This window comes from Armigeres subalbatus, chromosome 3, assembly GCF_024139115.2.
Source record: "Armigeres subalbatus isolate Guangzhou_Male chromosome 3, GZ_Asu_2, whole genome shotgun sequence".
Taxonomy (NCBI): Eukaryota; Metazoa; Arthropoda; class Insecta; order Diptera; family Culicidae; genus Armigeres; species Armigeres subalbatus.
The window spans coordinates 307725086-307738794 of NC_085141.1; the positions used below are offsets into that span (position 1 = coordinate 307725086).

Sequence of the window (13709 nt, forward strand, 5' to 3'; positions counted from 1 at the left end):
GCCAGTTCAATACGGGAAGCCCATTTTGAGTTTTATTACCTGAGTTCGAAATTGAGTGAATTAAACTTACATTGGGGTAAATAAAATTTTCGTTGGGTACTTTTTTAACATGGGAGTAAAGGTAAACTACTTCGACCCTACTTACTCAATTTTGGCTTCCCGTACGGATGTTCGAGGTTGGGTGAATTCAACTCACTATTGGGTAGTTTACTACTTCCGTCAGATTTCTACCATCAATTTCGATCCATTTGATCAAGTTGATCCAAACATCTCGGGACACCTGGAACCAATTCCGGAGACCCTCTGGAAGACTTGAATCTGGTTTTTGGAAAGAACATAGCATGCGATATATCAAACTTCATGATTCTCCATGAAAAAAATATAGGATAACATTTTTTTGTTCTTGATTCTACTTCTGGCCACTACCGGGAAAATCCGAAACTCGAAGGAAGCGGTATTGAAGACTGTTCTATATGTTAAGTTCGTTACCAAATCTATTAGTACGTACGTACAACATTTCGACTTTTCGAAATCAGATCGAGAGAAAACAATTACAGATTTGCCTGTAATACAATTTAGAACCTTATTGATCATGTTTGGGGCACATGTAACCGTTTCCAGCGATTGCAATTTAATCGGCGTCGGTGCTATGAATACTTTTGAGTTAGCGGTGGCGCCATGATGACGTCCCATCATTGGTGATCGGAGGAAGCGGTGCGGAATTTCTTGCATCATTTCTTTCGGAATTTCCTTCAAGAAATCCCCCGGAAAATCCTTCAGAAAATCCACTGGAAATTCCTTCAGGAATATCTCCAGAAGTTCCTCCAGAAATTCTTTCGAAAGATCCTTCATCGAATCTCTCTCTTCATTGGCATTACATCCCCCACTCAGTGAAGCAGTGAAGGTTATCAGTGAAGCAAAGAATTGTTTATTTAACTATGGTGTTCATTTTCAAAATAATAAATGGATTGCTGCCCCGATATTTGTGCAATCGAATTGAAAGAGGAAGTGACATTCATAGATATAATACTAGAAACGCGGATGAAATAAGAACACCTTATTTTTTGTATGGAACTCCACAAAATTCATTGTTTTATAAAGGAATAAACGTATTCAATTCGATGCCTATACACATCAAGCGTGCAAGGACACTATCACAGTTCAAGAGACTTTGTATTTCACACGTAAAAGCTGTTTTTTTAAACAGTCATATATTTAAGTTTTTGGTATTGACTAATTGTGTATCTTGACGAAGTTTGTGAAAACGGATATTTTTTCTTGAACAATGTAAATGATTTTTTTATTTTAATAGGGCGCTTATAGACTATTTTTGTTCGCCTCGATGATGATGATGGTATTTTATTTATTGATTTGTATTTTTACATTCTTTTGTGTAGTCTACAAATGTTTGAGAATCGCGCGCGAATACAGGTATAAATGACTTTTTACGATTTTATAATCAATACTTGAAACATTTGGAACTGTTTGAAGGATACTATGAAAAGTAGTGAGCTCTCAGATAGAACGCGATTTTATCGAGACTTTTGGTATCTACGGAGAGGTAACACAAGTTTTGAATTTTTTCGAGTAAATTAAATTGATTGGTACTAGCGAGAATAGTTTGAGTACGCGCTTCTTGACGAAACTTTTGGCATCATGCGAGAGGTATCACAAGTTTTGTAACTTAATCGGACTCGCTGTACCACTGATGATGCTTGCAAAACTCTGTGGTGGAATTCAACTGTTTCTTTTTACTAACTTATGTTTTTTGCTGTATAGCGATGTTATATGTTAATGTTATTTATATCTGTGGAAATAATCGGATCGTTTATTGTTTGCCAAATCTAATTAAAATTGATCATTATTAATTATCTTAACCTTCTGTCTGTGCTCAAAAAAACTTACGTTGTCTGTGCTCTGGGGTCAAATTGACCCCAAATTGAAATTGCTGTAACTTTTTCAATGTTTGGCCAATTTTGAATTTTTGGGGCTGTTTCGAAAGATAATTTAATCATCTTTCAGGTCGTTACCAAAGATTGACTATAGGTGGGCGGGTACACCGCGGGGAGGGGTTTTAGTGAACAAGGATACAAAAACAGTGATTTTTCATGATTATTTTACTTATATCCGAAAATCCTACCCATTTTGAACTGCAACTTTTTTAAAAAGTCTATGCAGGAAGGCATGTGCTTTGGCATGAGGCGTTGATAAGTTTAGAACTCGGCCGCCAGGTGATGGTATATTTGAATTCATTATTTTAGACTACTCAAGATATTCCGATATATAGAATTCTCCTCAGTGTAAATATTCTTATCGCACAAATTTAAAATAGGAAGAAGTGCTCATTATATTGAGCACCGCTTTGTAGTGATAGACATCCTGAACAATGTTGCCGAATACAACTTGGGTGTAAGTATGAGCTAAAGCAATATTTCAAATATGCAAGAATATTGCAAGTACACTAGCGCCGCCTATTTGTAAATTTCCTAATTATTTATTCCGTCACATGACAGTCCATTCCCACCAGACGAACTTTGTTAAAGACGTCATCTTTACAAATTTCAAAATTGTGCGATTAGAATATTTACAATGAGGAAAATTCTATATATCGGAGTTACTTGAGTAGTCTAAAATAATGAATTCAAATATACCGCCACCTAGCGATCAAGCGCTAAACTATTCAATGCCTCATGCCAAAGCACACGCCTTTCTGCATAACCTTTTTGAAAAGGTGCAGTTCAGAATGGGTAGGATTTTCAGATATAATAAAATAAGCATGAAAAATCACTGTTTTTGTACCCTTTTTTACGAAAATCCCACCCGCGATGTACCCGTCCACCTATAGTCAATCTTTGGTAATGACCTGAAAGATAATTAAATTATCTTTCGAAACAGCCCCAAAAATCCAAAATTGGCCAAACAATAAAAAAGTTATAGCAATTTCAATTTGAGGTCAATATGACCCCAGAGCACACACAACGTAAGTTTTTATTTAAAGAACACTGTAGCGCTTATTTTCAAGATTTTTCAAGCGAATTTGCACCTAGGAGACAGATTACGGCGAGTTTTACGAATCTACCAAAAATTAGCAGAATCAGTTGAAAACTAAAAAAATGGGAGCCTTTCAAAGTGGACTGGGGTCATATTGACCCCAGAGCACAGACAAAGGGTTAAAGATAAATCGTCTAGCTCAAACCTTTGTAGGGGTATGTGGCGGGACCATCATCATCATCATCATCACTGGGACATTACCGCCGCGCAGCATAGTGTCCATTAAGCACTTCCACAGTTATTAACTGCGAGCCAACCTCAGCATGGTCTTGTATTGTAGCCGCGCGTTTTACCGCACGGCTAAGGAGAGCCCCATAGTAACTAACCCTTCATGGAATACCTCCGGAAAATCCTTCAGCAATTTCTCCGGAAGTTCCTTCAAGAATTCCTCCGGAAATTCCTTCAAAATTTGTTTCGGAGGGTAGTTCATAATTTCTTTCGAATGTTCCTTCAGGAATACCTCCAGCACCGGAAGTTCTTCCAGCAATTCTGCCGGAGATTCCTTAAGCAATTCATCCGGAAGTTCTTTCAGGAATTCTTCTGGAAGTTCCTTCAGTAGTTCCCCCGGAAGTTCCTTCAGCAATTCCTCCAGAAGTCCCTTCAGCAATTCCTCCGTAAGTTCCTTCAGCAATTCCTCCGGAAGTTCGTTCAGGAATTTCTTCGAAAATTCATTCTAGAATTCCTCCGGAAGTTCCTTCAGCAGTTCCTCTGGAAGTTCCTTCAGCAATTCCTCCGGAAGTTTCTTCGGCAATTCTTCCAGAAGTTCCTACAGGAATTGCCTCGGAAGTTCGTTCAGCAATTCTTTCAAAAAATCCTTCAGGAGTTCCTCCGGAAAAATTCCTGGAGTAACTTCCTGAGAAATTCCTGGAGGAACTTCGGGAGGAATTAGGAAAGACTTAGGTTCCAATAGATAAAACAAACTTGAGCAATTCTGTGGTCCTAATTCCAATAATCTGAAATGGCATTGTTCCTAATTCCGTTCATTCGTGTTCCTCATTCCAATCACCCGAAAAACATTTGATGGATGTTAATATCAGGCATATTTTTTCTTACAAATTCATCTTTTCATTCGTTATTATTGCCAATAAAAAACATAAAATGTTATTTTCTTCCAAACCTTCTATATAATAAAAATGAAATGGTCTGTGTTCGTATCCGCATAACTCAAAAACGGCTGGACGGATTTTCTTCATTCCTTCAGTGGATATGTTCATTATCGTTTCCGACGGGTTTATATGATATTTACTCATGCAAAAACCACGAGTAAAGTTGAGTGAAAAGTGAAAAATTAAAATTTAGATTCATATGGGAATTTTGCCTATGCAGTTCACAACGCGCATTTTCGCCTACTATGCAGGACAACGTCTGCCGGGTCGACTACCTAGTTTAAAATAAAATGAATGATATTTCATTGGTTGGTTGTTTTTTCGTTTGTTTCACTTACCATTCAAGGTCAACATGAACATCAATGCTAGTTGCCCAGTAGCATTAGGTACCACAGATAAGGACAGATACGATTCACTATCGGAGTTTCTCACTTTATCCTCAACGTAATTTTTACTTTAGCCTGAATACTAGGCCTTTAATTTTAATCTGAATCTTCCAAAACAATGTCTCTGTTTGTTTGGAATTGTTCGTATCGCTGTTTCGTTCAAATTGAATATTTCTTTGTTCTTCGGAAGCCCTTTTTTAACATTGTCCAGCAACCACTTGACAATTCGTCATTCTCCATCAACTGAAAAAAAAACTGCGTTTTCCCGGCATGAATTAAAAAACGTTCCCATATAACCATTTTGCGTAGAGTTGTAAACGGAGTTCTTTTCAGTCTGACTGCTTGCAGGATAGAATTTCTAAAGTTCATCATGCATATGGCTTTATTAATGTACGATGTGCCTTTTCTCACTCATAGATTATATTCTCACGAATGGAATTTTCGGAATCCATCCTCCGGACTCATAGAACGGAATAAAGAATGTGTTGATTTAGATGTATCTACCCATATTCCGGTCAAGATATTTTTCACTTTTCAGCATTTTATATCGGAAAAATACAGACAACGATGAGGTAATACACTTCAATCCTATTATATATTGCTTTGTTTCAAATTCGGGACAAATTTTCACCTAAAAATGCTTAAATATTACGACAGACGTTCTTAGCAAGTGGGTAGTGGTAGTGACGACCAACAAATTTTGTTGAAATTTTCACTGTTTATCGCTAAAAATGACGCTGCTTTTCATTTCATTTCATGCATACATAACCAAAGAAAAATACAAAAATATGTTTCTGTTATTTTTATACAAAAATTCTTCATTATTTATTATTTTTTCTTGCGTGAACGGAATTAGGCGCTGATTGGAATAAGGGCACAGCACGGTATATGGGTAACTTTGTAACAATTACTAGTCACTCCAATTTTCATGTTGCTTAAATGGAAATGACTCTTATTAGTGTGTGGCCCATGATTGTGGGGTCAGGGTCAGGCTTAATATACGAGGAAGGCTAAAACATTTTTTTTCGAATTTTTTTTTCGTATAGCCGCCAGACATTCTAAATACTCACGCTCCTCTAATGTGGACGTGTACTATACACATGTGGAAGTGTTGCCTTGAGAAATGGATTGCGAGTGATTTGACTATGCGTCCAGGTTGGGAATCTCGAGTTCGTTCAGTAGCCGCTAGGTTGCGAAGGCCGACGGAGGTCCTTCGTAGCTTAGTTGGTTAAAGCACCAGTACTGTAGGGTCATGGGTACTGTAGGGTCATGGGTTCGAGTCCCATCGAAGGGAAAGTGGTTACCTCCAATACATTTTCCAAATCAATATCTTCCACATAACGTACATATTCACATATGAGTTTTCATAACATTGTAAATTAACGTCCAAGTCGGGTGGTTTAATCCCCGGAAATAGGCAATTAACTTTGATTGAACTGAATGGTAAAGTCGCAAAATACATTGTATGATTAAATTAACCAGCCATTGTTACCGAACGTGGAAAGCTCTTCTTCGTTACCAAAACATGTAAATAAATAAATATGTACTCCGTACTCTGTAAATAAACCAACAAAATAGCCGTGGCGAATAATAGCTGGGACATGTTAGTAAAGCAATAGTCATTTTTATTTACAATCAGTATTGGTTAATCACAACAAATAAACACAACCACACAACGAACCCGTTCTTCAATTGTCAAGAAGCGGAGCATAACTGGTGTACGTGTTTTACCATTTAATTGTTTAGCGTGTTTGTACAAAACTACCCAACAAGTGTTGTTCCACCACCCAACTTACGGCAATCGCAAATAAGAATAAAAACCGCAATATGAAAGCACCACGAGAAAAACCGCAACCATAGTAGTAGTAGTAATAGTAGTAGGAGTGCTTTTCACGGTGCTTTTCCCGGGAAAGGGACGTAGGAGTACAGAAAAGGATATTCGCATATAGAAGCGAAAGGGAGAAAACGGACATTATTGGGGTAAAGGCACAGTGATCTTAAGTGATGAATTGGGCAAACAAAATCATCATGCTTCATGATAAAATATTCCACTAGTCCAATCCAACCCAGCCTACTCAAATCAGTAAAAAAAAAGATCGCATACTTTAACATACTTTAAAAGTGTTTCAAATTGAGCTTTCAGTTAAAAAAGAACGTTTATAATAAAACCTTTATTGAATAAAGGTAAATATTTTGAAACAATAGGATTCTGGAGCAACTCGATTGTGGGGTATTTTTCAATAGTCATGGACAATATTTACGTACCAAAAACTACATATCCAGCAAAAGCTAAATAGACATTTTTCGTAAATTTTCAAAAAAAAAACACTCTCGGTTGCATATTACATGAAGGTGATTAACAATTTTGAACAAATCTATTACATAAACATTTTAAAATCATTTTATTGGAACTAAATTACCGCAAATTCTGCTCCGCTTGATTAAGATTATCAAGCAGCAGAACAAATTAGTTTAATGCAGAATGGAAGGTATTTAGCATGTCTGTGGCATATTTTGTCAATTGATATCGATCGAAGGAAGAAAATCAGCTAATTTTTATTTCTAATCGACCAGCTTTCTGGTGAAATCAAATTTCGTTCAACCAGTTCTTGAAAAAGCATCATGTGATGTAAAATATGCGGTAGACTTACTGTTCAAAAAGTTCGCCAATACCCAAATCACACCAAAGATCACCAAGGACAACAGAGGAGCTCAGTCGCGGGCTGACCGCGCAGCGGGAAAGTGTGATGCCAGAGAGTAATGCTGAAGCTATACTTACGGCTTGCTGTTGATGCTGCTGCATCTGGTGGACAATGTTGGGCCTTTGCGACAGGGGAAATGCTGCGGCCATGCTGTCCCGCACCGGAGTGCACGTGGTGATCAGCGGGTAGCTCATCAGCGTGTTAATACTGTTCGGTGGTGGTCGCATTTCGGGGCTATTGACGCGACTGCTGTTGTTGTTGTTGCTGCCACTGCTGGGGCTGCTGCAGTTCTGACCGAAAGGGTTCCCCACGTTGTCATTGTTCAGAATAATGTTCTGATTGACTTCCATCATGCCGGGCTGCCGGGGTGGTAACGGTGGAGGTTCCGCCTGTAGCTCTCCACCTCCCCCGCGTTCAGTACCATGGTGGTACATCGTCGTTTTTTCAGCCTTCAACTCCGCCAAGTTCCCGTTCTTCTTTCGTTTCGACTTGCCCACTTTGCTTCCACCAGAATGGACATTGTTATTGTTATTATTGTTGTAACCTTTGCCGGTTCCAACATTGCCGGGGGCGGCGCCCAGTACGGAATGATCCAAATCGGACACCACGATGTTCCTTCGGGATCCGACGGTGTCGACCGAATCCAGCGATGAATCCGACCGTTTTGGAATGTTTCTCTGCGGCAACGGAGGTGGGGTGTCCTGTTGATGGCCTTTGTGGCTCCGTTCCACGTTACTACTGCTGTACTTTTTCTTGTTGGGAGTTCCGGAGCCTCCCGAAGAGTTTAACCCGGAACCGCCGAAGGGACCACCACTATGGTTCTGATGCGATCCGGGACTGATAGGGCTCAGGCATTCCGGAGTTCCGACCGAGTGGTGATAGGGTCCGGTGATCTGTGGCGAACCGATGTGGACGTTGGTGTCTTTGTCGATTGATTTCTTTTTCGTTCCAAGACTTAGAGAAGACAGTGATCGAGGGAAACGGGAAAGGAATGCCGGTGTGGAAGTGTTCTGTGGCGGGGGCTGCGGAAAAAGTGGTGAAGTGACGGATGAAAATGGTGGAAATGAGGCATCCTGTAATTGAGAAAAAAGAGAGAAGAAAAAGACAAACGACACGTGTGGTGTGGTGGGAGTGATGTGTTGGTGTATGAATTTTATTTCTTTTAGGTTTTGAGTTCTAAAGGTCTCATTAGCGACAGCGAACCAATGTCGGAGATAAGTGGGAGTGCAATTGCGAACTTTCGCAAGATGGCTGCACATCCGCTTAGGCGAATTTCCCGACGAAGAAGTCATTCAAAGATGCAGAGAAGAAGGAAAATCAATATTTGTGCGTGGATTACTTGTTTTATGCTGTGCTTTTAGAGGTTATGGTAGTCTGTGAAAAAGTAGTAATTTGTGATAACAACAGTTATTGAAACGAGTAACCCTTCCTTCGAGATTTCCTAATGCCGACAAATTAGCTGCAAATTTGAAATTGATTTTATTGGGGAGGAGATACATCAGACTACATTAAATGCAAAAGTTTATCCCCTTTGATCACAAATAAAAATGAATAATATGACACAAGTACATAATTCTAAATATATACTGAACTAGCAACACCAACCAAGACTTCCATAATCAAGTTTAAAAAGGAATTAAAATATTATAAGAGACAAATAAATAAAAAAAATGCTCTAACCAACTAGCACAAACAGCAAGACAGTAAATATGATATGGATAATATAACACTTCTAAATACAATACTGATATATAGGATGAAAATCACACACGAGCATTCACCTTTGGGACTACTTAAAAATAACATTACAAAAGGATCGACGATATCACGGATTTCCACAAACATACCTTCCACATTCGTTCCAAAACGAACACAACAACGCAATAGAAGACCAACCACAAGCGACCAAGACGACAGGACGAATGATCAACCATCTGTCTGGTCCGTTCCCGTATATGAGACAAGATGACGAGCTTATTAGCGATTAGAATGGAGGCGCCAGACAAGTTATGCGACACCGATGTGAATTAATATTCTAGTAATGCGGCTGTGGCGGCGGTGTTGATTATTTAGCAGTGAAGTATTAGATGCGAACTTTGGCACGAATATCATGAATGAGTTACCGGGGACAGCTCGAGATTCGGGTGGACAAATGTTGGAGAAGATCAAATGGATGGTTTGGTACGAGTAAATAGCATAGCCATATGAATGGCCAATATTCCACATCAATGTGAAGTAACAAGAATGAACTATGATTTCAAAAGAAACTTTGACAGAAGTGATAATGGGAATAGGGTTGCAAAGTTGTATTCCCATATGATAGATTTGAATGCTATGAATAAATGTCACTATTCGATTAACAACTCGGTTTGGAGAAGAATTGTTGGTATAAATCGAACCAAAACATCAGAAAAGTTCGATGCAATGCTTGAAAACAAATCTTTAGAAGAATTAGTTACGAGAAAGTGAATAATTAGAAAGATTCGTGAAAAATCTCTCAATAGATTATTTTAGAATCATTAAAAGCATTCATAGCGAATTCTTAAAAAGATTTGCTACGATTTGCCAAAGGATTCGCCAAACCTCGACAAGATATGAGACTAATCCTCGACAGGAATTGAAACGAATCCTGCACATGATTCTATTCAAGACGAATCCTCCACAGGATTCGATACAAATCCTCGTCAGCATGCAAGACAAATCCTCGTCAGCATGCAAGACAATCCTCGTCAGAATTCGTAACGAAACCTCGACATGATTCGATACGAATCCTAGACAGGATTCGAAACAAATCGATGAAATGATTCTAGACGAATACTCGAAAGGATTCGAGACAAACCCTTGAAAGGATTCGAGACGAATACTCGGCAGGATTCGAAACTAATCCTAGGAAGGAGGAATGTTCGAAAGGATTCAAAACGAATTCTCGATAGTATTTGAGACGAATCAACGACGAACCTTCGAAAGGATTCGAGGCTAATCGAGACGCAGAACAATCACAAGGATTCGAGTTGCATCATCGACAAGATTCGTGTCGAAACATGGTCAGAACTCGAGTCGAAACATCGACAGGATTCGAGTCAAATTTTCAAAATTCCAGGCGAACCCTTGGAAGGATTCCAGGCGAACCCTTGGAAGGATTCCAGGCGAATCCTTGGAAGGATTCCAGGCGAATCCTTGGAAGGATTCCAGGCGAATCCTTGGAAGGATTCCAGGCAAATCCTTGGAAGGATTCCAGGCGAACCCTTGGAAGGATTCCAGGCGAACCCTTGGAAGGATTCCAGGCGAATCCTTGAAAGGATTCCAGGCGAATCCTTGGAAGGATTCCAGGCGAATCCTTGGAAGGATTCCAGGCGAATCCTTGGAAGGATTCCTGACGAATCCTTGGAAGGATTCCTGACGAATCCTTGGAAGGATTCCTGACGAATCCTTGGAAGGATTCCTGACGAATCCTTGGAAGAATTCTAGGCAAAACCTTGGAAGGATTCCTGGCGAATCCTTGGAAGGATTCCAGGCGAATCCTTGGAAGGATTCCAGGCGAATCCTTGGAAGGATTCCAGACGAATCCTTGGAAGGATTCCAGACGAATCCTTGGAAGGATTCCAGACGAATCCTTGGAAGGGTTCCAGACGAATCCTTGGAAGGATTCCAGACGAATCCTTGGAAGGATTCCAGACGAATCCTTGGAAGGATTCCAGACGAATCCTTGGAAGGATTCCAAGCGAATCCTTGGAAGGATTCCAGACGAATCCTTGGAAGGATTCCAGACGAATCCTTGGAAGGTTTCCAGACGAATCCTTGGAAGGTTTCCAGACGAATCCTTGGAAGGTTTCCAGACGAATCCTTGGAAGGTTTCCAGACGAATCTTTGGAAGGATTCCAGACGAATCCTTGGAAGGATTCCAGACGAATCCTTGGAAGGATTCCAGACAAATCCTTGGAAGGATTCCAGGCGAATCCTTGGAAGGATTCCAGGCAAATCCTTGGAAGGATTCCAGGCGAATCCTTGGAAGGATTCCAGGCGAATCCTTGGAAGGATTCCAGGCGAATCCTTGGAAGGATTCCAGGCGAATCCTTGGAAGGATTCCAGGCGAATCCTTGGAAGGATTCCAGGCGAATCCTTGGAAGGATTCCAGGCGAATCCTTGGAAGGATTCCAGGCGAATCCTTGGAAGGATTCCAGGCGAATCCTTGGAAGGATTCCAGGCGAATCCTTGGAAGGATTCCAGGCGAATCCTTGGAAGGATTCCAGGCGAATCCTTGGAAGGATTCCAGGCGAATCCTTGGAAGGATTCCAGGCGAATCCTTGGAAGGATTCCAGGCGAATCGCTTGGAAGGATTCCAGGCGAATCCTTGGAAGGATTCCAGGCGAATCCTTGGAAGGATTCCAGGCGAATCCTTGGAAGGATTCCAGGCGAATCCTTGGAAGGATTCCAGGCGAATCCTTGGAAGGATTCCAGGCGAATCCTTGGAAGGATTCCAGGCGAATCCTTGGAAGGATTCCAGGCGAATCCTTGGAAGGATTCCAGGCGAATCCTTGGAAGGATTCCAGGCGAATCCTTGGAAGGATTCCAGGCGAATCCTTGGAAGGATTCCAGGCGAATCCTTGGAAGGATTCCAGGCGAATCCTTGGAAGGATTCCAGGCGAATCCTTGGAAGGATTCCAGGCGAATCCTTGGAAGGATTCCAGGCGAATCCTTGGAAGGATTCCAGGCGAATCCTTGGAAGGATTCCAGGCGAATCCTTGGAAGGATTCCAGACGAATCCTTGGAAGGATTCCAGACGAATCCTTGGAAGGATTCCAGACGAATCCTTGGAAGGATTCCAGACGAATCCTTGGAAGGATTCCAGACGAATCCTTGGAAGGATTCCAGACGAATCCTTGGAAGGATTCCAGACGAATCCTTGGAAGGATTCCAGACGAATCCTTGGAAGGATTCCAGACGAATCCTTGGAAGGATTCCAGACGAATCCTTGGAAGGATTCCAGACGAATCCTTGGAAGGATTCCAGACGAATCCTTGGAAGGATTCCAGACGAATCCTTGGAAGGATTCCAGACGAATCCTTGGAAGGATTCCAGGCGAATCCTTGGAAGGGTTCCAGACGAATCCTTGGAAGGGTTCCAGACGAATCCTTGGAAGGGTTCCAGACGAATCCTTGGAAGGATTCCAGGCGAATCCTTGGAAGGATTCCAGGCGAATCCTTGGAAGGATTCCAGGCGAATCCTTGAAAGGATTCCAGGCGAATCCTTGGAAGGATTCCAGGCGAATCCTTGGAAGGATTCCAGGCGAATCCTTGGAAGGATTCCAGGCGAATCCTTGGAAGGATTCCAGGCGAATCCTTGGAAGGATTCCAGGCGAATCCTTGGAAGGATTCCAGGCGAATCCTTGGAAGGATTCCAGACGAATCCTTGGAAGGATTCCAGACGAATCCTTGGAAGGATTCCAGACGAATCCTTGGAAGGATTCCAGACGAATCCTTGGAAGGATTCCAGACGAATCCTTGGAAGGGTTCCAGACGAATCCTTGGAAGGATTCCAGATGAATCCTTTGAAGGATTTTGGAAGAATCCTTGGAAGGATTCCAGACGAATCCTCGACAGGATTCCAGACGAATTCTTGAACTGATTCCAAGTGAATCCTTGAACTGATTCCAAGTGAATCCTTGAAAGGATTCCAGACGAATCCTTGGAAAGATTCCACACGAATCCTTGGAAGGATTCCAGACGAATGCTTGGAAGGATTCGAGACGAATCCTTGGAAGGATTCCAGACAAATCCTTGGAAGGATTCCAGACGAATCCTTGGAAGGATTCCAGACGAATCCTTGGAAGGATTCCAGACGAATCCTTGGAAGGATTCCAGACGAATCCTTGGAAGGATTCCAGACGAATCCTTGAAAGGATTCCAGACGAATCCTTGGAAGTATTCCAGACGAATCCTTGAAAGGATTCCAGACGAATCCTTGAAAGGATTCCAGACGAATCCTTGAAAGGATTCCAGACGAATCCTTGAAAGGATTCCAGACGAATCCTTGGAAGTATTCCAGACGAATCATTGGAAGGATTCCAGACGAATCCTTGGAATGATTCCTGGCGAATCCTTGGAAGGATTCCTGGCGAATCCTTGGAAGGATGCCAGACGAATCCTTGGAAGGATGCCAAACGAATCCTTGGAAAGATTCCAGGCGAATCCTTGGAAGGATTCCAGGTGAATCTTTGGAAGGATTCCAGGCGAATCCTTGGAAGCATTCCAGGCGAATCCTTGGAAGGATTCCTGGCGAATCCTTGGAAGGATTCCTGGCGAATCCTTGGAAGGATTCCTGGCGAATCCTTGGAAGGATTCCTGGCGAATCCTTGGAAGGATTCCTGGCGAATCCTTGGAAGGATTCCTGGCGAATCCTTGGAAGGATTCCTGGCAAATCCTTGGAAGGATTCCTGGCGAATCCTTGGAAGGATTCCTGGCGAA

The 13709-nt window shown here is 41.5% G+C and overlaps 1 protein-coding gene across 6 annotated transcripts in view; it reads right to left on the reverse strand.

The window, feature by feature from the left end:
- The window catches only part of LOC134225187 (rho guanine nucleotide exchange factor 11), a 421082-nt gene that overhangs the window by 244715 nt on the left and 162658 nt on the right, over positions 1-13709 (reverse strand). For 4 of the 6 annotated variants that reach the window (XM_062705053.1, XM_062705052.1, XM_062705051.1 and 1 more), the window contains one exon: positions 7323-8318. The exons of 1 other annotated variant lie outside the window; for it this stretch is intronic. In XM_062705053.1, coding sequence (XP_062561037.1) covers positions 7323-8318 — 996 coding nt within the window. The remainder of the gene's footprint in view (positions 1-7322; positions 8319-13709) is intronic. One more of the 6 variants, XM_062705055.1, reaches the window with a different exon arrangement.